A 25,897-nucleotide genomic window follows, 5' to 3' on the forward strand; every position below is an offset into this window, starting at 1 on the left:
AGCGCAACCTGGACCTTGCCCTCACTGGGCGAGATCCAAATCTGCATATTTAAATTAGTCAAATTACTCATTTAAAAACCCAGACACCAAATTCACTCAACGTCGTGCCTGGAAGACGTCACCAGGGTGCCGTTTAGTACTGTAACCTGGACCAGGTGTAACGGCACTGGGGCCGTCTCTCTGTCCATTGGTGACCCCGGGTAGTCAGGGGCAGGGCAGTCTGGTACCCTGGAACTCCCCCTAGCACCTGGGCAGCTTGGCATTGCTACACTGGCAGAGCCAGGGTGCCCAGGTTGCCACCTCCAGTGGTCAGAACCGGGGGCTTTGCCATTTGGAGGTGATGTGTTGGGTATGCCGGGTCTGCGAGGACTGCGTTTACTGCAGCAGTGAGAGAGACAGGCTTCCAACACTTGAATAAATGCAACTCGATTTTATTGAACTTTTAACTATCATACATACTTTAACTGTGGGTTGACACTATGCTGACTTGACTGGAGACCTGAGGCTAACCTGACCAGACTATCTTACTACCACATGGTGCATGTTCTAGTTGGTGCTCATGAGCTCTGACTGTCTCAGAGGCTGGATCCCAAGAGAGCGGGAAAACTAGTGCCCTCTGGCTTTATAGTGATCGTGTCCTGTCTGGTGATTGGCTGCTGTGTTCTGCGTGTTCTCTGGTCATCCTGTGTGTCAATCACTGCCTGTCTGTGCACCATCATATACCTGTGTGTATATTATGACATCTCCCCCCCCCCCCTTTTGTTTGTTGTTTCTTTTCACTTATTAAAAAATGTGTGTAGGTCAATAAATAGTGAGTGTATGTATAGGAGCCTGACTATATACAAAGTATGTTAACATATTCACATGGGAAGGTGTCTAGTGCAGATAGAGGGCAGATAACAAATTAGGAAGAAATAATATGTACAGATGTGTAAACGGATCACAAGGTAATGCAACATTCAGTCTATAAATTCAGTCTCTGTGGCGGGCGACAAATTCTGGTTGACCGCCTCAAGGGTGGGGCAGGGGCCGCCTGCACTTGAACTGATGAACTGCCTCCAATGTAGAGGTCGGTAAAAGAACTGGCAGATCGGTGGCCACGTGGAAAGGTGCGTCCGGAGGAACCAGCATGTGAGGCGGGACATCACGTTCAGGTGGCGGGTGTGGAAGTAGCCGCAGTGCCAGCCTATTACGCCGAAGAAAGGAGCCATCATGCATGTGAATGAGGAACGATCTCGGGGCCACTTGCTTAACCACCACAGCCGTGGCAGACCAGCCACCGTCAGGTAGCTGAACACAAACTCGGTCAGCAGGAGCCAGAGCAGGGAGATCTGTGGTGTGGGTGTCATACGCCGACTTGCATTGAGCCCGATACTTGCATCCTCTGCAGGACCGGAAAATTGTCAAGGTCCGGGATGTGGATAGCCGGCACCGTCGTCCGGAGTGTGCGGTTCATTAGCAGCTGTGCTGGGGACTGGCCAGCGGACAAAGGAGTCGCCCGGTAAGCTAACAGCGCCAGGTTAAAATCCGAACCCGAGTCAGCAGCTTTGCACAACAGTGTTTTAACAATGTGGACCCCCTTTTCAGCCTTCCCATTCGACTGGGGGTAGTGGGACTTGAAGTGACGTGCGTAAAATTGTACCGCCAGGCAAACTCCGTCCACTCCTGGCTGAAGAAACAAGGGTCATTATCAGTCATAACTGTAAGTGGAATGCCATGATGGGCAAAAGTCTCTTTGCATGCCTTGATGACCGTTACTGATGTGAGGTCAGTCAGTCTGACCACCTCGGGGTAGTTGGAAAAGTAGTCCACGAGGAGGACATAGTCTCGGTCCTTTGCATGAAAGAGGTCAATACCAATTTTGGACAATGGGAAGGACACCAGCTCATGCGGCTGTAGAGTCTCTTTGGGCTGAGCCGGCTGGAACCTTTGACACGTTGGGCAATTGAGGACCGCGTTGGCGATATCCTGACTGATACCTGGCCAATATACTGCCTCTCGGGCTCGACAGCGACACTTTTCGACCCCCAGGTGACCCTCGTGGATTTGGCCGAAGACCAGCTCTCGCATGCTCTGTGGGATTACTATCCTGTCCAGCTTCATTAATATGCCGTCCACTACCGCTAGATCGTCCTTTATATTATAAAACTGGGGGCACTGCCCGTTTTGCCAACCATCCATGAGATGTCGCATCACCCGCTGGAGTAAAGGATCCCTGGTCGTCTCCTGACGAATTTCATCAGTGGCCGGAAAGTTGGATGCACAAAACTTCACCTGAGCGTCTATCTGACAGACAAAGTCCGACTGCTCACACGGCGTGGTGATGGATCTAGAGAGTGCGTTGGCCACAATGGGCTCTTTGCCCGGAGTGTAGACCAGGTCGAAATCATAGCGGCGGAGTTTGAGGAGGATACGTTGTAACCGTGGCGTCATATCATTGAGGTCTTTTTGGATGATGTGAACCAGTGGCATGTGGTCTGTCTCGACTGTGAATTTGGGGAGTGTGGTAGTCAGTATTAGAGGTATTACGATAGTCTGTAATGACGGAAGACCATTTGGTGTAGAAGGTACTCTGTTCTCATTGGTTAAGCCTGTCTGCTGGCTCCGCCCAGCAAGGCGGGATATAAGAGCTCGTGTCGCCCCAGCAGCTGCCTTCTGTACCTGCGCTGCTGGGGGAAACATCTAGTGTAATAAAGCCTTCAATTGTCTCCAATCTCGCTTCTGGAGTTATTGATCGAGCATCAATTTATTACACTAGATTTTAAAGAATGGAGCTCCGAATCAAGCCGGAGTGTCTGCAACTCAGCCCCCACGCGGCAAACTCAGTGGCAACCTTCAAGCACTGGTTGGTGTGCTTCAATGGATATCTCGGGACGGCCGAAAACACACACACGGAAGACCAGAAACTACAAATTCTGCACTCGAGGGTGAGCCCAGAGATTTACACCCTCATCGAGGATGCGGACGACTTCAAGGCCGCAATGGATCTGCTGAAAGGACATTATATTCGCCCTGTAAACCAGGTCTATGCCCGTCATCTACTAGCGACGAGGCGACAAATCCCTGGGGAATCGCTGGAGGAATTCTACCGTGCGCTCCTGGTGTTGGGGAGAAACTGCAGCTGCCCGCAAGCTTCGGCGAGCGACCACACAGAACTTTTGATCCGGGACGCTTTTGTTGCAGGTATGCTGTCCTCCCAAATCCGCCAGCAATTGCTGGAGAAAGAGACACTAGGCCTCAAGGAGGCACGGGCCCTTGCCAGCTCCCTGGATGTGGCCTCCCGAAACACCCGCGCTTACGTCCCCGACCGCGCGGCAGCCCCTGGGCAGCGTGGAACCCCCCCCGCGGCCGACCCCGATGCATCTCCCATCCCCCCACAAGCTTGTGCTGCAAGACCGCCTGGCAACCCCGGGGGGCCTCGCTGCTATTTTTGCGGGCAACCCAAGCACCCCCGACAGCGCTGTCCGGCCCGCTCATCCTTCTGCAAAGGATGTGGCAAAAAGGGCTACTTCGTGGCGGTATGCCAGACCCGGGCGGTCGCTGCAGTCCCAGGAGGTGAATACGGACCGCCATCTCATACCTTTCCACGGGCCCCGTGTGGCCAGCGGGCGCCGCCATCTTCCTCCTCCAGGGCCACGTGTGGCTTCCGGGCACCGCCATCTTGTCTCTCGGACACCACGTGCGATAGATGGGTGCCGCCATCTTGTACACCCCCAGCCATGTGCGACCAGTGGGCACCGCCATCTTGGCTGGGCTCTCAAGACCCCAATTCGGATGACCACACACCGCCCGAAGAAAACATCCAATTGCTGCCACGACTAGCCTCGGTGACCCTGGACCTGTCTGATCGACTCTGGGAGCACGGAGAGCTTCATACACCCCGACACGGTAAGGCGCTGTTCTCTCCCCGTTCACCCCGTTAACCAAAAAATCTCCTTGCCCTCCGGGTCTCATTCAGTAGAAATCAAGGGGTTTTATGTAGCGAACCTCACGGTCCCAGGGAAGGGAGTTTAAAAACTACCGGCTCTACGACCTTCCCCACCTCTGCGCTGCCACACTCCTAGGGTTAGATTTTCAGTGCAACCTCCAAAGCCTAACTTTCAAATTCGGCGGCCCTATACCCCCCCCCTCACTGTCTGCGGCCTCGCGACCCTCAAGGTCGATCCGCCTTCCCTGTTTGCGAACCTCACCCCGGATTGCAAACCCGTCGCCACCAGGAGCAGACGGTACAGTGCCCAGGACCGGACCTTTATTAGGTCGGAGGTCCTGCGATTACTGAGGGAAGGTGTCATTGAGGCTAGCAACAGCCCCTGGAGAGCTCAAATATTGGTTGTAAAGACCGGGGAGAAGCATAGGATGGTGATAGACTACGGCCAGACCATCAACAGATATACGCAGCTTGACTCGTACCCTCTCCCCTGCATATCCGACCTGGTCAACAGGATCGCGCAATACAAGGTCTTTTCCACGGTGAATCTAAAGTCCGCCTACCACCAGCTCCCCATCCACCCTAGCGACCGCAAATACACTGCTTTCGAAGCAGATGGGTAGCTCTACCACTTCCTAAGGGTTCCCTTCGGTGTCACTAATGGAGTCTCGGTCTTCCAACGAGAGATGGACCGAATGGTTGACCAGTACGGTTTGCGGGCCACATTCCCGTACCTCGATAATGTCACCATCTGCGGCCACAACCAGCAGGACCATGACATCAACCTCCGAAAATTCCCTCCATACCGCAAAAATCCTTAACCTCACATATAACAAGGATAAATGCGTGCTCAGCACCGACCGCCGAGCCATCCTCGGCTACGTAGTGCATAATGGAGTTATAGGCCCAGACCCTGAATGCATGCGCCCCCTTATGGAGTTCCCCCTCCCTCACTGCTCCAAGGCCCTGAAGCGCTGCCTAGGGTTTTTCTCTTATTATGCCCAGCGGGTCCCCAACTATGCGGACAAGGCCCGCCCGCTGATCCAATCCACGGTTTTTCCCCTGTCGACAGAGGCTCGCCAGGCCTTCAGTCGCATCAAAGCGAACATTGCAAAGGCCACGATGCACGCCATCGATGAGTCCCTCCCCTTCCAGGTCGAGAGCGACGCGTCTGACGTAGCTCTGGCGGCCACCCTCAACCAAGCGGGCAGACCTGTGGCCTTCTTCTCACATACCCTCCATGCTTCCGAAATCCACCCTTCCTCAGTTGAAAGGAGACCCAGGCCATAGTAGAAGCTGTGCGGCATTGGAGGCATTACCTGGCCGGCAGGAGATTCACTCTCCTCACTGACCAATGGTCGGTTGCTTTCATGTTCGATAATGCACAGCGGGTCAAGATAAAAAACAACAAGATGGGGGTTGGTTGGGCACTGTTTCGGTTGGGTCAGCCGGGTGGGCTCGTGGAGGGTGGCAGGTAAACGGCTTGGGGGGTTGATGGCCGGCAGGGGTGATGGGGCCCCATGGGGGGGTTGAGGCCTTAGTTGGGAGCAAGGGGACCGGACCTGAAAAGGGAGATGTGCCAGAGGAAGCGGGGCCGGGCGAGTGGAAAGCGCTGACATTTTCCCACGCTAAGGACTGAAGGGGGCGGGGCTGGAGCTGGGAAGCACGGGCCTTCTCCCGCGCTGGGAGTGGAAGTGGGAGAGCCTGCCGGTGGGCAATGGGAGGGAGGGGAAGTTCCACACTGGGAGGGGTCGATGGAGTGGCAGGAGTGGCCGGGGTCAGCAGGAATCGGCTGACTTACGGGAGTGCAATGGGGGGAGCAATGCAGCTAGGGGGGCACCTAGCTGGTGGGGTGAGGGGGGGAACCGGGTTGCAGCTGGAATGGCCAAGGGGGAGCTGGAGTCGATAGAGGAGGTGGGGGCGGGGGTCTGCCGCTGTGGGGAACGGGCCGTGCGGGGGGCGGGGGCACGTGGTTGGCCTAGGAGGGGATATGGCTAGTCGGGGAGAGAGGGGGGGGCGGGGGGCAGCGGGTAGCCTCCTGATCCAGCTGATAACCTGGAACGTAAGGGGGCTGAACGGGCCGGTCAAACGGGCCCGGGTGTTCACGCACCTGAAGCAGCTGAAGGCAGATGTGGTCATGCGTCAGGAGACGCACTTGAGGGTGACGGATCAGGTACGTTTGAGAAAGGGGTGGGTAGGCCAGGTGTTTCATTCGGGGTTGGATGCAAAAAATCAAGAGGTGGCGATCTTGGTGGGGAAAAGGCGTCGAGCATTGTGGCAGACAATGGCGGTAGGTATGTGATGGTAAGTGGCAAGCTGCAGGGGGAGCGGGTGGTGTTGGTCAATGTATATGCCCCAAATTAGGATGATGCAGCGTTCATGCGGCGTATGTTGGGCCGGATTCCGGACCTGGAGACAGGGGGCCTGCTAATGGGGGGGGATTTCAATACGATGCTGGACCCGGCACTAGATCGCTCCAGGTCTAGGACAGGTAGGAGGCCGGCAGCGGCCAAGGTGCTGGGGGGGTTCATGGACCAGATGGGAGGAGTGGACCCATGGAGGTTTGCGAGGCCAAGGACAAGGGAATTATCATTCTTCTCCCATGTCCACAAGGCCTATTCCTGGATTGACTTCTTTGTTATGAGTAGGGTGCTGATTCCGAGAGTGGAAGATACTGAGTACTCGGCGATAGCCATTTCCAATCACGCTCCGCATTGGGTAGACCTCGTGCTGGGGGAGGAGAGGGACCGGCGCCCGCTGTGGCGCTTAGAGGTGGGGTTGCTGGCGGACGAGGTGGTGAGCAGGCGGGTCCGAGGAAGCATAGAGAGGTACCTGGAGGCTAACGACAATGGGGAGGTCCAAGTGGGGGTGGTCTGGGAGGCGCTGAAGGCGATGGTCAGGGAAGAGCTGATCTCCATTAGGGCCCATAAGGAGAGGAGGGAGAAGAGAGAGAGGGAGAGGCTGGTGGGGGAGATGGTGAGGGTGGGCAGGAGGTACACGGAGGCCCTGGAGGTGGGATTGCTTAGGGAGCGGCGCAGCCTCCGGGCCGAATTTGATCTGTTGACCACCAGAAAGGCAGAGGCGCAGGGAGGAAGGCGCAGGGGGCGGTATATGAATATGGAGAAAAGGCGAGCCGGATGCTGGCGCACCGGCTTCGGAAGCGAGAGGCAGCGAGGGAGATCGGGGGAGTTAAGGAAGGGGGAGGGAGCATGGTGCGAAGTGGGGTGGGTATCAATGGGGTCTTCAGGGACCTCTACGAGGAACTGTATCAGTCCGAGCCCCCACTGGAGGAGGGAGGGATGGGTCGCTTTCTGGACGTGTTGAGATTCCCGAGGGTGGAGGAGGGGCAGGAGTTGGGGCTGGGGGCATTGGTTGGGTTGAAGGAGTTGGTCAAAGGGATAGGAAGCATGCAGGCGGGAAAGGCACCGGGGCCAGATGGGTTCCCGGTCGAATTTTATAAGTATGCGGACCTCCTGGGCCCTCTGTTGGTAAGGACCTTTAACGAGGCAAGGGAAGGAGGGCTTTGCCCCCGACGATGTCTCGGGCGTGATGTGTTGGGTGCTCTGGATCCATGGAACACAAACAGGCCACCAACACTTAAAATAGTACAACACTATTTTATTAAGCTGGAAACGGTTGAACATACTTTCACTGTGGGTTAACACGATGTTAGATTAAACTAAAGACCTATGCCTGTCCTAACCAGTCTATGCACTCAGCACATGGTGAAGATCTGTGCTGTAAGCTGTAAGCTCTGTCCTTCTGAGAGGCTGCATCCCGAATGAGCGGGAATTCTGATGCCCTCTGTCTATATAGTGAGTGTGCTCTAACTGGTGATTGGCTGTGGTGTTGTGTGTGTTGATTGGTCTTGCTGTGTGTCCATCAGTGTGTGTGTCTGCACCATGATATACTGGTGTATATTATGACATCCCCCCTTTTATAAAAAATGTATGTGTGTGGCAATAAATAATGTGTGGTGAGAATGTTCCTAACTACGTGTGGGGTGCGAAGACATATTTACAGGACTACGTACATGAGAACTAAGCTATTTACATGGGAAGGTGCCTGGTGCAGAGAAGCAGTATGCAACAAGAGTAACGAGATCAACACTATATACAAACCAGGGAAACGATCAAACAAAGCAACGAAACAATTCAGAGAGTCCATAAATTCGAAAAGTTCATAAATTTAGTCTCTGAGGTGGACGGCGAATTCTGGTTAACTGTAAGGGTGGCACACCACTCATCAGCCGGATCGATGCTGTATACCGATAGAGGCTGGATTCTTTGCTTTGAGGACACCCTGTTTTTTGTAATGATACCGACTCGAAAAGGCGCCTTCGGGTCCTCGGTGTCAATATCGGGTAGTAGGTCCGCATCGGACTCGGTGACCGTGGGTTGAATGGCCCAGACTTCCTGCGAGGCTGGCTGGAGCGATGAGAGTTGGCAGGCTGAGCTGATCTGCATAAAGCAGCATAGTGGCCAAGTTTGCCACATCGCAGGCATCGTCGGGATTTGGCAGGACATTGCCGCTTTAAGTGGGCGGAGCCACAGTTGCCGCACGTTGTAGCGTCAGTACGTTCACTGCGCCACCACGCATGCGCGGTGCGGTGGTACATGGTGCGCGCCTGCGCAGTACATTCGTCGACGTCGACGTCCCCTCGTTCGGTGTGCACAAACGCGGGAGTCTGCGAAAAGCGCGCAAAAAGGCTGCCCTCATCCAGGCTGAGGCCCTGGAGTTACTCGATTGCTTGGACCTGTTCTGCCTCGTGGGGACCTTGCCGCGCCGTTTCAGCCGCTTGGATGTGAGAATACCGACTAGTGGCGGGTTCATGTAGCACGCAGGTCTCGATGGCGGTCGCTAGGGGAGCTGCTTTATCTTGAGGAGCTGCTGGCTTAGGGGGTCCGACTGAACACCAAAAACGATCTGGTCGCGTATCATGGAGTCGGAGGTGGGCCCATAATTACAGGACTGCGCAAGGATGTGGAGGTGGGTGAGAAAGGACTGGAAAGGTTCATCCTTATCCTGCAAACGCTGTTGGAATACATAGCGCTCGAAACTTTCATTCATCTCAATGTCGCAGTGACTGTCAAACTTAAGGAGGACGGTCTTGAATTTTGATTTATCTTCACCATCAGCAAAGGTGAGAGAATTGAAAATGTGGATGGCATGTTCCCCGGCCGTGGATAGGAAGAGAGCGATCTTCCTGGTGTCTGAGGCAGCTTCCCGGTCTGTGGCTTCAAGGTAGAGCTGGAAGCGTTGTTTGATTATCTTCCAGTTGGCCCCTAGGTTACCGGTGATGCGGAGCGGCGGGCGGACGCTGTCCATTTTGCAGGATGGCTGTATGCTGGTGGAAGGCAGATCACTTGCAGGTAGGTCTAAGAAGTTCTAACATCCCTCAACTACTGGTACCATGATGTGTTGGGTGCTCTGGATCCGTGGAACACATACAGGCCACCAACACTTAAAATAGTGCAACACTATTTTATTAAGCTAGAAACTGTTGAACATACTTTCACTGTGGGTTAACACGATGTTAGATTAAACTAAAGACCTATGCCTGTCCTGACCAGTGTATGCACTCAGCACATGGTGAAGATCTGTGCTGTAAGCTGTAAGCTCTGTCCTTCTGAGAGGCTGCATCCCGAATGAGCGGGAACTCTGATGCCCCCTGTCTTTATAGTGAGTGTGCTCTAACTGGTGATGAGCTGCGGTGTTGTGTGTGTTGGTTGGTCTTGCTGTGTGTCCATCAGTGTGTGTGTCTGCACTATGATATACTGGTGTATATTATGACAGGGCGCTGATCTCCTTGATCCTGAAGCGGGGCAAGGATCCCCTACAATGTGGGTCATACAGGCCGATCTCACTCCTAAATGTAGATGCAAAGTTGTTGGCGAAGATTTTAGCCACGAGGATAGAGGACTGTGTGCTGCAGGTCATTCACGAGGATCAAACGGGGTTCGTGAAAGAGACACAGCTGAATACAAATGTAGAGGGTGAAATTTGCCTTAAGGGGATCGGGTCAAGGGTTCTTCAGGCGGTAGCAACCGTTCCTAGACTTCCTGGCAGAGCGTTAGAAGATGGTCAGCAGCAGCAACTGGGTGAGGGGGTGGGGTTGGTTCGTTTTTCTTGAGTGGGCGTGTATATTTGCTTTTGTGTTGATGATGGCTGTTAATTTATTATTTATGTATACGGGGGGGGGGGGTCGTTCTTTATTTTGTTGTTGATATTTTGTGAAAATTTGAATAAAAATTATTTTTTTTAAAACGACAAGATCTTACGGTGGAGGATCGAACTCTCCACCTACAACTATGAGATCTTGTATCGTCCCGGGAAGCTAAATGAGCCTCCTGATGCCCTATCCCGCGGCACATGTGCCAACGCACAAGTGGACTGCCTCCGAGCCCTCCACGAGGACCTCTGCCACCCAGGGGTCACTCGATTCTTCCATTTCATCAAGACCCGCAACCTGCCCTACTCCATTGAGGAGGTCAGGACAGCCACCAGGAACTGCCAAATCTGCGCGGAGTGCAAGCCGCACTTCTACAGGCCAGAGAAAGCGTACCTGATAAAGGCTTCCTGTCCCTTTGAACGCCTCAGAATGGACTTCAAAGGCCCCCTCCCCTCCACCGACCGCAACACGTACTTCCTAAACGTGATTGACGAGTACTCCCGGTTCCCATTCGCCATCCCCTGCCCCGACATGACCGCAGCCACTGTCACAAAAGCCCTCCACAGTATCTTTACGCTGTTCGGTTTCCCCGCCTACATACACAGCGATAGGGGGTCCTCCTTTATGAGCGACGAACTGCGTCAATTCCTGCTCAGCAAGGGCATTGCCTCGAGCAGGACGACCAGTTACAACCCCCGAGGAAACGGACAGGTAGAGAGGGAGAACGGAACGGTCTGGAAGACCGTCCTACTGGCCCTACGGTCCAGGAATCTCCCAGTCTCCCACTGGCAGGAGGTCCTCCCGGATGCCCTCCACTCCATCCGGTCACTGCTGTGTACCACGACCAACCAAACACCTCACGAACGTCTCCTTGTCTTCCCTAGGAAGTCCTCCTCCGGGACCTCGCTCCCGACCTGGCTGGCAGCTCCTGGACCCATCCTGCTCCGCAAACACGTGCGGGTGCACAAATCGGACCCATTGGTCGAGAGGGTCCATCTCCTCCACGCTAACCCTCAGTACGCCTACGTGGCGTACCCCGATGGCCGACAGGATATGGTCTCCCTACGGAACCTGGCGCCCGCTGGATCCACACACACACCCCCACCACCAGTCCCACCCTACCTCCCACCGGAGCACCCCACATCCGCCCCCTTCCCAGGTGGATCGGTTCTCCCACCGGTTCCGTCGAGGGGTGATGAAGCAGCTGCCGAAGAAGCCGAAGCCTCACTCCCGGAGCCACAGACGCCCGAGCCGCCGCCTGCATCACCACCAAAGCTACACAATCGCAGAGGACGACCAGGGCCCCCGATCGACTAATTGCTTCATTCTGAAATGTAAATAAATTTTGTAAATAGTTGCGATGTAACGAGGCGAAACACTGTACGGAGGGAGAGAACATAAGAACATAAGAACCAGGAGCAGGAATAGGCCATCTGGCCCCTCGAGCCTGCTCCGCCATTCAATGAGATCATGGCTGATCTTTTGTGGACTCAGCTCCACTTTCCGGCCCGAACACCATAACCCTTAATCCCTTTATTCTTCAAAAAACTATCTATCTTTATCTTAAAAACATTTAATGAATGAGCCTCTACTGCTTCACTGGGCAAGGAATTCCATAGATTATACCAGGTACCTTCATAACCTTAACTTCGACCACTCTGTAATGCAAGGCCACCACCCCCGCCGGAGCCACCACCCCAGCCGGACTCATTTTTTAACAGGGGGTGAATGTGGTAGTCAGTATTAGAGGTATTACGGTACTCTGTAATGCCGGAAGACCATTGGTGTAGAAGGTACTCTGTTCTCATTGGTTAAGCCTGTCTGCTGGCTCCGCCCAGCAAGGTGGGGTATAAGAGCCCGTGTCGCCCCAGCAGCTGCCTTCTGTACCTGCGCTGCTGGGGGAAACATCTAGTATAATAAAGCCTTCAATTGTCTCCAATCTCGCTTCTGGAGTTATTGATCGAGCATCAATGTGTCATACACGTAATCATGGGATTTGTCAATCCCTGTGAGGAGGCCCAGGCATTCTTTTTCAATCTGAGCGTATCGTTGCTCAGTAGGCATCATGGCTCTAAAGGCATATGCGACAGGGGCCCAGGAGGAGGATTCGTCCCGCTGGAGGAGTACTGCCCCAATACCAGCCTGGCTTGTGTCGGTGGAGATCTTCGTCTCCTTGGCGGAGTTGAAAAATGCCAGTACCGGGGCCTTGGTGAGTTTCGCCCTGAGCTCACGCCACTCTTGCTCATGAGCGGGGAGCCACTGGAAGCCCGTAGTTTTTTTGACAAGATTGCGGAGAGCTGTGGTGTGTGATGCAAGGTTGGGGATAAACTTCCCAAGGAAATTGACCATCCCTAGGAAGCGGAGGACCGCCTTCTTGTCCTCCGGGGTCTTCATGGCGTTGATCGCCGCCACCTTGTCTGCATCTGGCCGCACACCGAACTGCGAAATATGGTCACCAAGGAACTTTATTTCTGCTTGACCGAACGAGCATTTGGCTCTATTGAGTCAGAGGCCATGCTCGTGGATCCTGTGGAACACTCGCTTGAGGCGATCGATGTGCTCCTGAGGAGTTGTGGACCAGATAATAATATCATCGACGTGCACTCGCACCCCCTCGATGCCCCCCCATCATTCTCTCCATTATGCGGTGGAACTCGTCCGAGGCGGAGATGATGCCAAAGGGCATCCGGTTGTAACAGTAGCGACCGAGCGGGGTGTTAAATGTACACAACGTTCGACTGGGCGCATCCAACTGTATTTGCCAAAACCCCTTGGAGGCATCCAGCTTCGTGAAAAGCTTGGCGTGAGCCATTTCGCTGGTGAGCTCTTCTCGTTTAGGTATAGGGTAGTGTTCCCTCATGATGTTCCTGTTCAAATCTTTGGGGTCGATGCAAATGCGAAATTCCTGTGATGGTTTTTTAACACAGACCATGGAACTAACCCAGTCCGTGGGTTCAGTGACCTTAGAAATGACGCCCTGGTCCTGGAGGTCTTGCAGTTGCTGCTTGAGATGGTCCTTATGGGGTGCCGGCACCCGACACGGTGCATGAACCACAGGTGTGGCATTCGGCTTCAGCAGTATCTTGTATCGGTAAGGTAGTGTACCCATGTAGCGCACAAAGACTCCGTGAGACGAATAGAGTGAAGTCGATGAGGCTTTATTAAGCATGTCTGTTCCCCCGCAGCTCGATAGTAGAATGGCCTGCGGGGAGGACTCCGGCTTCTTATACTCCGCCTTCAGGGCGGAGCTAGAGGTCAACGGCCAACCGGGACCCGGGATCTGTCAGCCAATGACATTAGGGCTTCCAGTCCCACATGACCCCCAATACATACTACCACATTCACCCCTTGTCAAAAATGAACCCGGCGGGGTGATGCTTCGTATGGTGGTAAGGGTTTACAGGGCTGGTCCTGGGAGGAAAACATTCACATGGCAATACAGTATTGTACAATTTTGTCCTGTTTCAACTATTTACAGAAGGTATCGGGAGAAAAGCAAAATGTTCTTGTGAAAAATCCATATATTGATTTAGATCGACGCCACGATTCGGTCGGGCGGTCTGGTCGTCCGTGTCGATCGCCTCGGCCCCGGTGGTGGTGGTGGTGCTTGTACCGGTGTTGTCGTCTCCGGGAGCCTTACGGTTTCAGCTTGGGCTTTATTCTTGGTCGGGCCTGAGGGGAGGGGAACCGATCCTCCTGGGAAGGGGGCGGTCGCATGGTGCGGCGGTGGCAGGAAGGGGGGGGGTTGGGTGAATGGTGTCGGGGGGGTGTGTGTGTTGCCGGCGGGCGCCAGATCCCGCAGGGAGACCGTGTCCTGTCGGCCGTCGGGGTACTCCACGTAAGCGTACTGCGGGTTCGCGTGGAGGAGGTGAACCCTTTCGACCAAAGGGTCCGCCTTATGTGCCCGCACATGCTTTCGGAGCAAGATGGGTCCTGGGGCCGCCAGCCAGGTCGGCAGCGACGTTCCAGAGGAGGACCTCCTAGGGAAGACAAGGAGACGCTCATGAGGCGTTTGATTAGTGCTCGTACATAATAGCGACCGGATGGAGTGGAGAGCGTCCGGGAGGACCTCCTGCCACCGTGAAACTGGGACGTCCCTGGACCGTAGGGCCAGTAGGACGGTCTTCCAGACCGTGCCGTTCTCCCTCTCTACTTGCCCGTTCCCCCGGGGGTTGTAGCTGGTCGTCCAGCTTGAGGCTATGCCCTTGCTGAGCAGGAACTGGCGCAGCTCGTCACTCATGAAAGAGGACCCCCTGTCGCTGTGGACGTATGCGGGGCAACCGAACAGTGTGAAGATGGTGTTCAGGGCTTTAATGACTGTGGCCGCGGTCATGTCAGAGCAGGGAATGGCGAATGATAAGCGGGAGTATTCGTCCACCACATTCAGAAAGTATGTGTTGCGGTCGGTGGAGGGGAGGGGCCCTTTGAAATCGAGACTAAGGCGTTCAAAGGGGCGGGAAGCCTTAATCAGGTGCGCACCATCCGGCCTGAAAAAATGCAGTTTGCATTCCGCGCAGATGTGGCAGTCCCTTGTGACTGTATGGACCTCCTCTAAAGAGTATGGGAGATTGCGGGACTTGATAAAGTGGGAAAACCGAGTGACCCCCGGGTGGCAGAGGTCCTCGTGGAGGGTTTGGAGGCGGTTAATTTGTGCGTTGGCACATGTGCCGCGGGATAGGGCATCGGACGGCTCGTTCAGCTTTCCGGGACGATACAAAATCTCGTAGTTGAAGGTGGAGAGCTCGATCCTCCACCTTAAGATCTTGTCGTTTTTGATTTTGCCCCGCAGTGCATTATCGAACATGAAGGCTACCGACCGTTGGTCAGTGAGGAGAGTGAATCTCCTGTCAGCCAGGTAATGCCTCCAATGTCGCACAGCTTCCACTATGGCTTGGGCTTCCTTTTCCACTGAGGAGTGGCGGATTTCTGAGGCGTGGAGGGTCCGGGAGAAAAAGGCCATGGGTCTGCCCGCTTGGTTAAGGGTGGCCGCTAGAGCTGCGTCGGAGGCGTCGCTCTCGACCTGGAAGGGGAGGGACTCGTCAATGGCGCGCATCGTGGCCTTTGCGATATCCGCTTTGATGCGGCTGAAGGCCTGGCAAGCCTCTGTCGACAGAGGGAAGGTTGTGGTCTGTATTAGGGGGCGGGCCTTGTCTGCGTACTGGGGGACCCACTGGGCGTAGTATGAAAAAAACCCCAGGCAGCGTTTCAGGGCTTTTGGGCAGTGCGGGAGGGGGAATTCCATGAGGGCGCGCATACGTTCGGGGTCGGGGCCTATTATCCCATTGCGCACTACGCTACGTATGAATGGCCAGAATGGCTAGCCGATTGGTGCTAAAAACGCACTTGTCCTCGTTGTATGTGAGGTTCAAGGCTTTGGCGGTCTGGAGGAATTTTTGGAGGTTGGCGTCGTGGTCCTGCTGGTCGTGGCCGCAGATGGTTACATTGTCGAGATACGGGAACGTGGCCCGCAACCCATGTTGATCAACCATTCGGTCCATCTCCCGTTGGAAGACCGAGACCCCGTTTGTGACGCCAAATGGGACCCTTAGGAAATGGTATAATCGCCCGTCTGCCTCGAAGGCTGTGTACTTGCGGTCACTTGGGCGGATGGGGAGCTGATGGTAGGCGGACTTGAGGTCCACGGTGGAGAAGACTTTATATTGGGCAATCCGATTGACCATGTCGGATATGCGGGGGAGAGGGTACGCGTCTAGTTGTGTGTACCTGTTGATGGTCTGGCTATAGTCTATGACCATCCTTTGTTTCTCCCCTGTCTTCACTACTACCACCTGCGCTCTCCAGGGACTATTGCTGGCCTGGATTATGCCTTCCTTTAGTAGCCGCTGGACTTCGGACCGAATGAAGGTCCGGTCCTGGGCGCTGTACCGTCTGCTCCTAGTGGCGACGGGTTTGCAATCCGGGGTGAGATTCGCAAACAAGGACGGGGGTTGCACCTTGAGGGTTGCGAGGCCGCAGATAGTGAGTGGGGGTATTGGGCCGCCGAATTTGAACGTAAGGCTCTGTAGATTGCATTGGAAATCTAATCCCAGTAAGGTGAGGGCGCAGAGTTGGGGAAGGACGTTTAGTTTGTAGTTTTTGAACTCCCTCCCCTGCACCGTTAGGGTAACTATGCAGAATCCTTGGATCTATACGGAGTGGGATCCTGCAGCTAGGGAAATCTTTTGTGCGCTGGGATAGGTGGTCAAGGAACAGCGTCTTACCGTGTCGGGGTGGATAAAGCTCTCCGTGCTCCCGGAGCCGACTAGGCATGGTGTCTCGTGGCCGTTTATTAGCACCGTTGTCGTCGTCGTCTGGAGTGTCCGGGGCCGAGCTTGATCGAGCGTAATTGAAGCGAGACGTGGTTGTAGTAGTGGAGTGGGGTCCGTTGTTGCCGTCCAAGATGGCGTCGGGGATGAACAAAATGGCTGCCCCCATACATCGCACATGGCTGGGGGGTCACAAGATGGCGGCGGGGGTGGACAAAATGGCCACCCCCACGCGTCGTACAGGTCTGGGGTGGTCCAAGATGGCGGCGCCCTTCCTCCCCTCGTGGTGGCCGGGACCCAAAATGGCGGCGTCTGCGGGTCGCACATGGGGCGCTGGGGGGGTTGGGGAGCGTTAGAGACGCGCAGAACTCCCTCTTCTCCGGGGAGAGTGGTGGTCGGGACCCAAAGTGGAAGCGTCGGTGGGTCATACGTGGGGACGGGGGGGGGGGGTTGGGGAGCGTAAGCGGCGTGCAGGGTTCCCTGTTCTCCCGGGACCGCGGTGGTCGGGACCCAGAGCGGCTGCGCCTGCGGGTCGTATATGGGGCGCTGGGGGGGTTGGGGAGCGTAAACGGCTTGCAGGGCTCCCTGTTCTCCCGGGACAGCGGCGACCTCGCGGGACCGGCACACAACCGCGAAATGGCCCTTTTTCCCGCAGCTCTTGCAGATTGCTGCGCGGGCCGGGCAGCGCTGCCGGGGGTGTTTCGCCTGGCCGCAGAAATAGCAGCGGGCGCCCCCGGTGCGACTTGGCGTTTGGACCGCGCAAGCCTGTGGGGTGTCCGGGGGGGGTGGGTTTGTCGCGACGGGTACGTACGGAGCCCAATGGGCTGCCGCGCGGTCGGGGCCATAGGCACGGGTATTACGCGCGGCCACGTCTAGGGAGGCTGCTAGGGCCCGGGCCTCTGAAAGTTCTAGCGACTCTCTTTCTAGAAGTCTTTGGCGGATTTGGGAGGAATTCATACCTGCCACAAAAGCATCGCGCATTAACATGTCCGTGTGTTCATTTACGTTCACCGAAGGGCAGCTGCAGGCTCGTCCCAAAATCAGCAGCGCGGCATAGAATTCGTCCATCGATTCTCCGGGACCTTGCCGTCTCGTCGCGAGCTGGTAGCGAGCGTAGATTTGGTTAACTGGGCGGACATAGAGACTTTTCAGTGCTGCGAACGCCGTCTGGAAATCCTCCGCGTCTTTGATGAGGGAGAAAATCTCCGTGCTCACCCTCGAGTGCAGGACCTGTAGTTTTTGGTCTTCTGTGACCCGGCCGGTGGCTGTCCTGAGGTAGGCCTCGAAACAAGTCTGCCAGTGCTTGAAGGCTGCTGCCGCGTTCACTGCGTGGGGGCTGATCCTCAGGCATTCCGGAATGATCCTGAGCTCCATAGTCCTTTTTAGGCACGCTTAATAAATTGTAGCGCACAAAGACTCCGTGAGACGAATAGAGTGAAGTCGATGAGGCTTTATTAAGCGTGTCTGTTCCCCCGCAGCTCGATAGTAGAATGGCCTGCGGGGGAGGACTCCGGCTTCTTATACTCCGCCTTCAGGGCGGAGCTAGAGGTCAACGGCCAACCAGGACCCGGGATCTGTCAGCCAATGACATTAGGGCTTCCAGTCCCACAGGACCCCCAATACATACTACCACAACCCATACCTTCTAAGACACTGTGGTATTGTGCTATGATGTCATCTAATTGGGCTTGGAGGTTGACATCTGGTGAGGCCGTTGCCTCTGCGGACGACATGGTGTGAACCCGCTGCACAAGATTCAGGATTTTGCAGGCCCGAGCACCGAGCAGGGAAGCTCTGTTGGTTCCTACAATTTCAAAACACAGGGTTGCTTCTGAAAAACTATGGGATACCGCAAGCTGGCATGAGCCACTGGCAGCAATGGCATTGCCAATGGCATCGTATGTTTGGTGATGACCAACCGGAATGGGGATGTGAGGCCCTCGGTGTCGGAATCTGGAACCATGTCGGAGTCGGAGTCTGACCGGACGTTCCTGCGCTGCGACTGAGATCGCTGTGTATTGGGCAGTGGAGCAGATTTGCACAGGGCTGCGTAGTGGCCAAGCTTGCCACACTGGAGACAGTGTCGAAATTTCGCGGGGCATTGCCACGTTAAATGGGCGGAGCAACAGTTGTTGCAGGTCATGGCGCCAACGTCAGGTCGCTCCGTGCGCCACCTCGCATGCGCGGTGCGGTCGAACGATGTGCGCACCTGCGCAGTTCGGTCATCGGCCTCGCCGTCCCTTTGGTCGTGGCGCGCATGCGCAGGAGTCTGGGAAAAGCGCGCTAAATGGCCGCCCTCATCCAGACTCAGGCCCTGGAGCTGTTTTACGGCCTGCACTCGCTCCGCATCGTGGGGGCCGTGCCGCGCCATCTCTGCTACCTTGATATGGAAGTACCGGATGTTAGCGTGCTCGTGGAGGACGCAGGTTTCGATGGCGATGGTAAGGGTGAGCTGCTTAACTTTAAGGTGCTGCTGGCGAAGGGGATCGGAGTGGATCCCGAAAATGCTCTGGTCGCGGACCATGGAGTCGGAAGTGGAGCCGTAGTCGCAGGATTGCGCGAGGATACGGAGGTGGGTTAAGAAGGACTGAAAAGGTTCATCCTTACCCTGCAACCTCTGCTGGAACACATAGCGTTCAAAGCTCTCGTTGACTTCGATGTCACAGTGGCTGTCGAACTTCAGCAGGACTGTTTTAAACTTTGTCTTGTCCTCGCCTTCAGCAAAGGTGAGGGAGTTGAAGATGTGGATAGCGTGGTCCCCGGCTGTAGAGAGGAAGAAAGCGATCTTCCTGGCATCCGATGCGGTTTCGGGGTTGGTGGCGTCAAGATACAGCTGGAACTTCTGCTTGATAGTCTTCCAGTTAGCACCGAGGATTCCGGCGATGCGGAGCTGCGGGGGAGGGCAGACACTGTCCATGTAACCGGATGGCTGATCGCTGGTCAAAGGCAGACTATCTCAAGGTAGGTCTGTCAAACTCGAGCATAACTCACTGGTACCATGTTGTGTTGGGTATGCCAGGTCTGCGAGGACTGCGTTTACTGCAGCAGTGAGAGAGACAGGCTTCCAACACTTGAATAAATGCAACTCGATTTTATTGAACTCTTAACTATCATACATACTTTAACTGTGGGTTCACACTATGCTGACTTGACTGGAGACCTGAGGCTAACCTGACCAGACTATCTTACTACCACATGGTGCATGTTCTAGTTGCTGCTCATGGGCTCTGACTGTCTCAGAGGCTGGATTCTCAGAGCGCGGGAAAACTAGTGCCCTCTGACTTTATAGTGGTCGTGGCCTGTCTGGTGATTGGCTGCTGTGTTCTGTGCGTTCACTGGTCATCCTGTGTGTCAATCACTGCCTGTCTGTGCACCATCATATACCTGTGTGTATATTATGACAGGAGGGGGTGGGGGGGAGGGAGGGGGGGGGGGGGGGGGTTCTAGGGACCTAGAGAAAGTTGGGGGGGGGGGGGGGTGAGGGCATTTGATAACACGGCAGGGCCTGAAGGGGGGTGGGAAGATCTTTGGCAGTGTTTGAGACATATACCAGGCCATGAGATTATAGATAACAGTGGAATTCAGTTCAAATGCTGCCTTATAAAAGTCTAGTTTTGAGCTGTATAAAAGCTCAGGAGGCTTAAGACGGTAAATTCAAACAAAGTTTAATTCAACAACAAAGGCAAGGACCGCAACACAGCTTACAGAACACCGGTCTGAAGTGGGATTATCGAAAATGCCGGTCCCAGTCTAGGCCAGCTTTTATGAGGCGATTTTTACCAACCCCAGCTGATGGGCCTCCGCCCACTGGCAGGGAAGATCGTATTCCTCAAGTCCCATGGGGAAATCAATTGGGGTGTCCCCATGAATCTCTGAAGGGTTATTACATCCCTCCGATGGTCCCCCTGTAGTCGGTTGCAAAGTCCTTCGCCGTGGCTGTGCTTTTTGCAGCTGTGGGGCTGAGATGCGTATAGTGTCAGGGAGTGCCTTTTCTCCATTGAACCTCCCTGTTGGAGGTCCGTCTCTGACTGCAATGTCCCCCAAGAGCATTGAGGATTCTGCATCCATATCTGATGCCGAGTCGTTCACGTCCTGCTGGTCTGGGCACAGGCCCCTGGTCAGAATTACTGCTCAGCTAAAGGATGGCAGGCAGAGTGGGTGGGGGGAGATGGGCAAGGGACCAATTCATCCTATCCTCATCGCAAGTATAAAAGCTCATGAGGCCTGAGAAGGTAAATTCAAACAAAGTTTAATTCAACAACAAAATCAAGGGCTGCAACGCAGCATACAGTCCGAAGATCTCAGCTGGGACAACCAATCACGCCTGCCCCAATCTGGGCCAGCTTTTATGAAGTGATTTTTACGAGCCCCAGCTGATGGGCCTCCACCCACTAGAGGGGGAGCTCATATTCCATGGGTCCCACGGAGAGATAAATTGAGATGTACCCGTGGGTCTTGTGAGGATTATTACAAGCTGCTCAATCTGTTCTGAATCTGTCTCATTTAGCAGGCTGGTTGTTGAACCCCATATGAACGGCAGCACGGTAGCATTGCAGATAGCACAATTGCTTCACAGCTCCAGGGTCCCAAGTTCAATTCCGGCTTGGGTCACTGTCTGTGCGGAGTCTGCACATCCTCCCCGTGTGTGCGTGGGTTTCCTCCGGGTGCTCCGGTTTCCTCCCACAGTCCAAAGATCTGCAGGTTAGGTGGATTGGCCATGATAAATTGCCCTTAGTGTCCAAAATTGCCCTTAGTGTTGGGTGGGGTTACTGGGTTATGGGGATCGGGTGGAGGTGTTGACCTTGGGTAGGGTGCTCTTTCCAAGAGCCGGTGCAGTCTCGATGGGCCGAATGGCCTCCTTCTGCACTGTAAATTCTATGTTAAAATGATGAAGAGTGTCATCAGCGCAAAGGCAGACTTTGTTTCTACAAAAACCCTAAGGTGTTCAGTCCAGCCAATACTATATAGACAGATGCATTTGAGACCAATAAATTGGTGAGAATGAGGATATTTTCTTATTGGTTCGCTCACCACCATACCAAACGTCTAGTCTGCCAGCTTTGTCCATCAGGAATCAGCCACTCTTGGTAATGGATGTTGCAGTTCCCTGTCCAGAGTACATTTTTGTTCTCTTGCTGCCCTCAGTGTTTCTTTCTAATAGTGTTTAACATGAGGAATACTAATTCATCAGCAGAGGGAAGGTGTTAATTGGGATTAAGCAGGTTTCCTTGCCCATGTTTGCCCTGGTGCCACAAGACTTTGTGGAGTTCAGAGTCAATGTTATGGACTCTCGGGGCCATTCCCTCTCAACTGTAGACCATTATGCTGCCACCCTGGTGGTTCCGTCCTGCCAATGAGACATATCCAGGGATTGTGATGGAAACTTCTGGAATGTTGTCTGAAAGGTCTAATTCTGTGAATATGTCTATGTCAAGCTATTGCTTGATTGGTCTGTGTGAATGCATTCCCAATTTTGGCACAACTCCACAGCTGTTAGTGAGGAGGATTTGTCAGGTTCAACTGGGGCTTGGTGTCCGCTTATCATGGGCGGGATTCTCCGACCCCCCCGCCGGATCGGAGAATTGCCGGGGGTCGGCGTGAATCCCACCCCTGCTAATTTTCCGGCCCCCCAAAACCGGCCCGGCGTGAGTCACGCCGCCCGCCTCGGAGAATGGCGGAGTCCGGCGCGACTCAATGGGCGCCGGGGCTGCCGGAATTCTCCGGCCCGCGATAGGCCGAAGTCCCGCCGTCTTTTGCCAGTCCCGCCGGCGTAAATTGGAGTAGGTCCCTTACCGGCGGGACCTGGCGGCGCGGGCGGGCTCCGGCATTCTTGGGAGGGCGTGAGGGGATCTGGCCCCGGGAGGTGCCCCCAGGTGGCCTGGCCCGCGATCGGGACTCACCAATCCGCGGCCGGTCCTGTGCACTCTATCCTTACGCACCGGAGGCTGTACCGGTCTGCCATTCCCGGTGCGGAAACAAAGCCATCTGCGCATGCGCGGGGATGACGCCAGCACGCGCTGGCGCTCCCGTGCATGCGCCAACTCGCGCCAGCCGACGGAGGCTCTTCGGCGCCGGTTGCCCCCTTTCCCACCGGCCGGCGGGGCGCAATCCACTCCGGGGTGGGCCTAGCCCCTGAAGGTGCGGAGGATTCCCCGCCTCGCTGGGTAGGGGAGAATCCCGCCCATCTGGTGAGTGAGTCGATGCCAGGTGGTCTGTTGTGTTTTATTCTTGTCAACATAGATACAACTAAATGTCTTGCTAGGTCATTTTGTTGGGCAGTTTAGAATCAACCACATTGCTGTGCATCTGGATAGTCACAAATTGGTTGGACCAGGTATGGATGGCAGATTTGCTTCCTTAAAAGGATAGTAATGACCCTTTTGAGGTTTTACAACAGTCCAGTAGTTTCATTATCACCATTCTGATACTTGCTTTTTATTCCAGATTTATTTAATTGACTGAACTTAAATTCTCCAAATGCTACAGTGGTTTTTGAATTCAGACCTCCTGGCCGGGATTCACCGATATCGCGGCCAAGTGCTGACGCCGCCATCAAAACCGGCATGAGCGACGCCGGCGTCAACGGGCCTCCTGGCCCAGTAATTCTCCTCTTCTTCAGGGGGCTAGAACTGCACCAGAGTGCTGTGTGCTGCTCCGGCGCAGAAAGCCAGCCCTACATGGCTGGCGCGGGTCTGCGCGTGTGCATCACGGCCCTCTCCGCGCCAGCGCACGCGCATGGTTGCCGTCTCCGCACCAGCCCCCGGTCAATATGGCGGAGCCCTACAGAGGCCCGGCGCTTAGGAACATAGGCCCCCCCCCGCCCCCCGGAATGAGCGCACAATCGATAGCCCCCAATCGCAGACCTGGCCACCTTGGAGGGCCCCCCCCCCGAGTCGGATCCCCCCCCCCACCAGGATGCCCCCCGCAGCTAGAATGCCGAAGTCCCGACGGGTGAGACCATATATAAACCGTTTTCAACGGATCCCGACCAGTCGCCGGAGAATCGGCGGCTCACCGTCGGAGCGGCGTGGCGGGATTCTCGCACCTTACCGCCGATTCTCCGACCTGGCGCAGGTTCGGAGAATCCAGGCCCCTGAGTATTAATCCAGGTTTCGGGATTTCTAGTCCAGTAACATTACCATTATGCCACTGTTCTTCATGGTAACCCTATTAATCTGCATTGCTGCTTCTAGTGATTGATGTGTTTGAACCCCCAGATCCCTCTGCTCTTCTATTCCAATCAGACAATTACTTTTCATGGAACATGGGGCTTTCCTATTCTGTCTACCAATACTTACTGAAGCGAGGGGCAACACTGGCACCAGACCCATTCGAGGATTGCCCTTCAGAATTGTTTCGCCGGCACAAACAGATGCCTACTTATATATCATATCCTGTGTACAATACGGCAAATATAGTCTGTTCAAAAATCCAATAAAAAACATTTATTTTAAAAAATGAAATTGATTTGCCAGCTACACCCTCAATCTTCAGGTTTATTAACATCTTCCTGTATTTTGTCACAGTTCTACTCTGTATTAATGATATCCCAATTTGGTGTTGTGTGTGTGTGTATGAATATGCCACAATCCATCATTTTTATTAACTGCAGGTGGCCTTAGATGACGCTCGGGACAAAATTTACCAACTTAGAGAGGTGTACAGAAATAAACTTATCGAGGAAGAATTGAAGCAACAAGAAATTGCAGCAATGGAAGCAGCTCTCCGAGCAGAACAAGAGAGAAAGGCTTTGAGCTCTACGACAAAGGCATCGAAGGGCTCAGGAAAGAGAAAGTAAAACCGCAAAATGACACCATTTCCAAAGTTTGAAATTGTCTTTTAAAACACATTTACTTGCATGGCCTCCAGTCATTTAGTGTTTTGGCCTTTTTTCCAAGTGTTATTTCCAATGCTACATGTTTAATTTCAACTAAATTCTGATTTCTTTGCTCGTGTTCATTGAAGTGAAAGCTGGAAAATACCATAGGCACACAGCAGGTATGTCTTAAGAAGGGAAGGGCATTATTATTGAAACGCAATTTTGTTCTTTTCCATTTCCACGTGCTGGTTGGCCTGCTCTGTTTTGCATTCTTGTCTTTTTCTGTTTAGGGTTTGGATTTCATGTATGTCCCTTTTCTTTGGCAATTCTTTGAGTTTTTTTTCAATTAAACTTTATTTTCTTGTGAAGTTGTTTGTCATGTTCATTGTTTGCATTCATGGCACAGATGTATTTAAAGAGAAGCTAGATAGATATGAGTGGGAAAGGGCCAGAATGACATGCTGGTCAAGTGAGATTAGCTAAAGTGGGAAAAGCCCCTGTAGAACATAATCACCAACACAGACAAGTAGGCTGATTGGTCTGTCTGCATCGCCTGAGGTGAGCTTGGCACCCAATCAGTAGCACCGGATGCTGCCTGGAGGCAGAAACATGCTCTGGAGTGCAATGATCAAAGGCAGATGGCAGCCTTGACTTGGCTTGCCGTTGCCTTGTAGATTGGAACAGGCAGAAGACCAGAGTGCCAGTAGCATCATGGTGCATGCAAGTGGTCAAACGGTCAATCAGAGGGTACTTGACCCACTCTTCAAGTAATGACAACTTTGTGCAGCCACTTCAGCACCTTATTTTGAATAACCCTTTCTCTTTCAACAGTTTGATTCAGCAGCAACATCGCATTATGGCTCCCTGTCATATTGGCCGTGGTCCTGACAACCGTGCACTAAGGTGCCCCGCACTATTTGTTCTTCCTGTTTCCTGCTTTAAAAATTGCCTCCTCTCCCTCTTCACCCAGTTAACAAGCTCTTCAACAAGCTTAACAAATACTTAATTGGAGGCGAGTGGGTCAGCAGCTTCCCTGTCCTCGTTTTGAAAATTGCAACACTTTCCAGAGGCGACGGATGACTGACATACCATCCAGATGCCCGCACCTGACTTCAACCCCATGGGTGGTTAAATACTCTGCTCCCTTACTTCAGAGACAGCTTCATGTGATGGAAGCAATTGGGGTACCTTCATTGTGTCCCAGCCAGTGATGGCTAAGGAGACAGAGCAGAAACACTGGTTTGATGGATCTAAGAAGTACCAGCTGCACCTCCACGCTGGTGGCTGAGAAATCCTTCCAGCAGCAGCTTAGACTGGAAGCCTGAGCATCTGTTTGGTGTTGTTCATCTCCCAGTTAGAATCATAGAATAGCTGGAGCACAGGATGGCTCATCATGTCTATGCCGGCTGTTCTCAAGAGCTACTCAGCTAGTGCCACTTTCCTGCCCTTTCCCCATAAGCCCGGGAATGGTTTTCTCTTCAGATAATTGTCCAATTTCTTTTTGAAAGCCACAATTGAATATGCACCCACTACGCTCTCAGGTAGTGCATGCCAGATCCTAACCACTTGCTGCATAAAAAACGTTTTCCCCATGTCATCGTTGGTTTTTTTGCCAATCACCTTAACGGTGTCCTCTGTTCCCAACCTTTCCCCAGTAGAAACAGTTTCTCCCTGCATACTCCGTCCAAGACCCCTCATGATTTTGAACACTT

The 25,897-nt window shown here is 54.0% G+C and overlaps 1 protein-coding gene across 4 annotated transcripts in view; it reads left to right on the plus strand.

Moving 5' to 3' along the window:
• Nucleotides 1–24,553, plus strand: part of adgb (androglobin) — a 612,248-nt gene extending 587,695 nt beyond the window's left edge. For all 4 annotated transcript variants that reach the window (XM_072504722.1, XM_072504733.1, XM_072504728.1 and 1 more), the window contains one exon: nucleotides 23,979–24,553. In XM_072504722.1, the coding sequence (XP_072360823.1) occupies nucleotides 23,979–24,164 (186 nt within the window). In that variant the 3' untranslated portion in view covers nucleotides 24,165–24,553. The remainder of the gene's footprint in view (nucleotides 1–23,978) is intronic.
• The last annotated feature ends 1,344 nt before the right edge of the window (nucleotides 24,554–25,897 follow it).

The sequence above is a fragment of the Scyliorhinus torazame genome, chromosome 1 (assembly GCF_047496885.1).
Source record: "Scyliorhinus torazame isolate Kashiwa2021f chromosome 1, sScyTor2.1, whole genome shotgun sequence".
Lineage (NCBI taxonomy): Eukaryota > Metazoa > Chordata > Chondrichthyes > Carcharhiniformes > Scyliorhinidae > Scyliorhinus > Scyliorhinus torazame.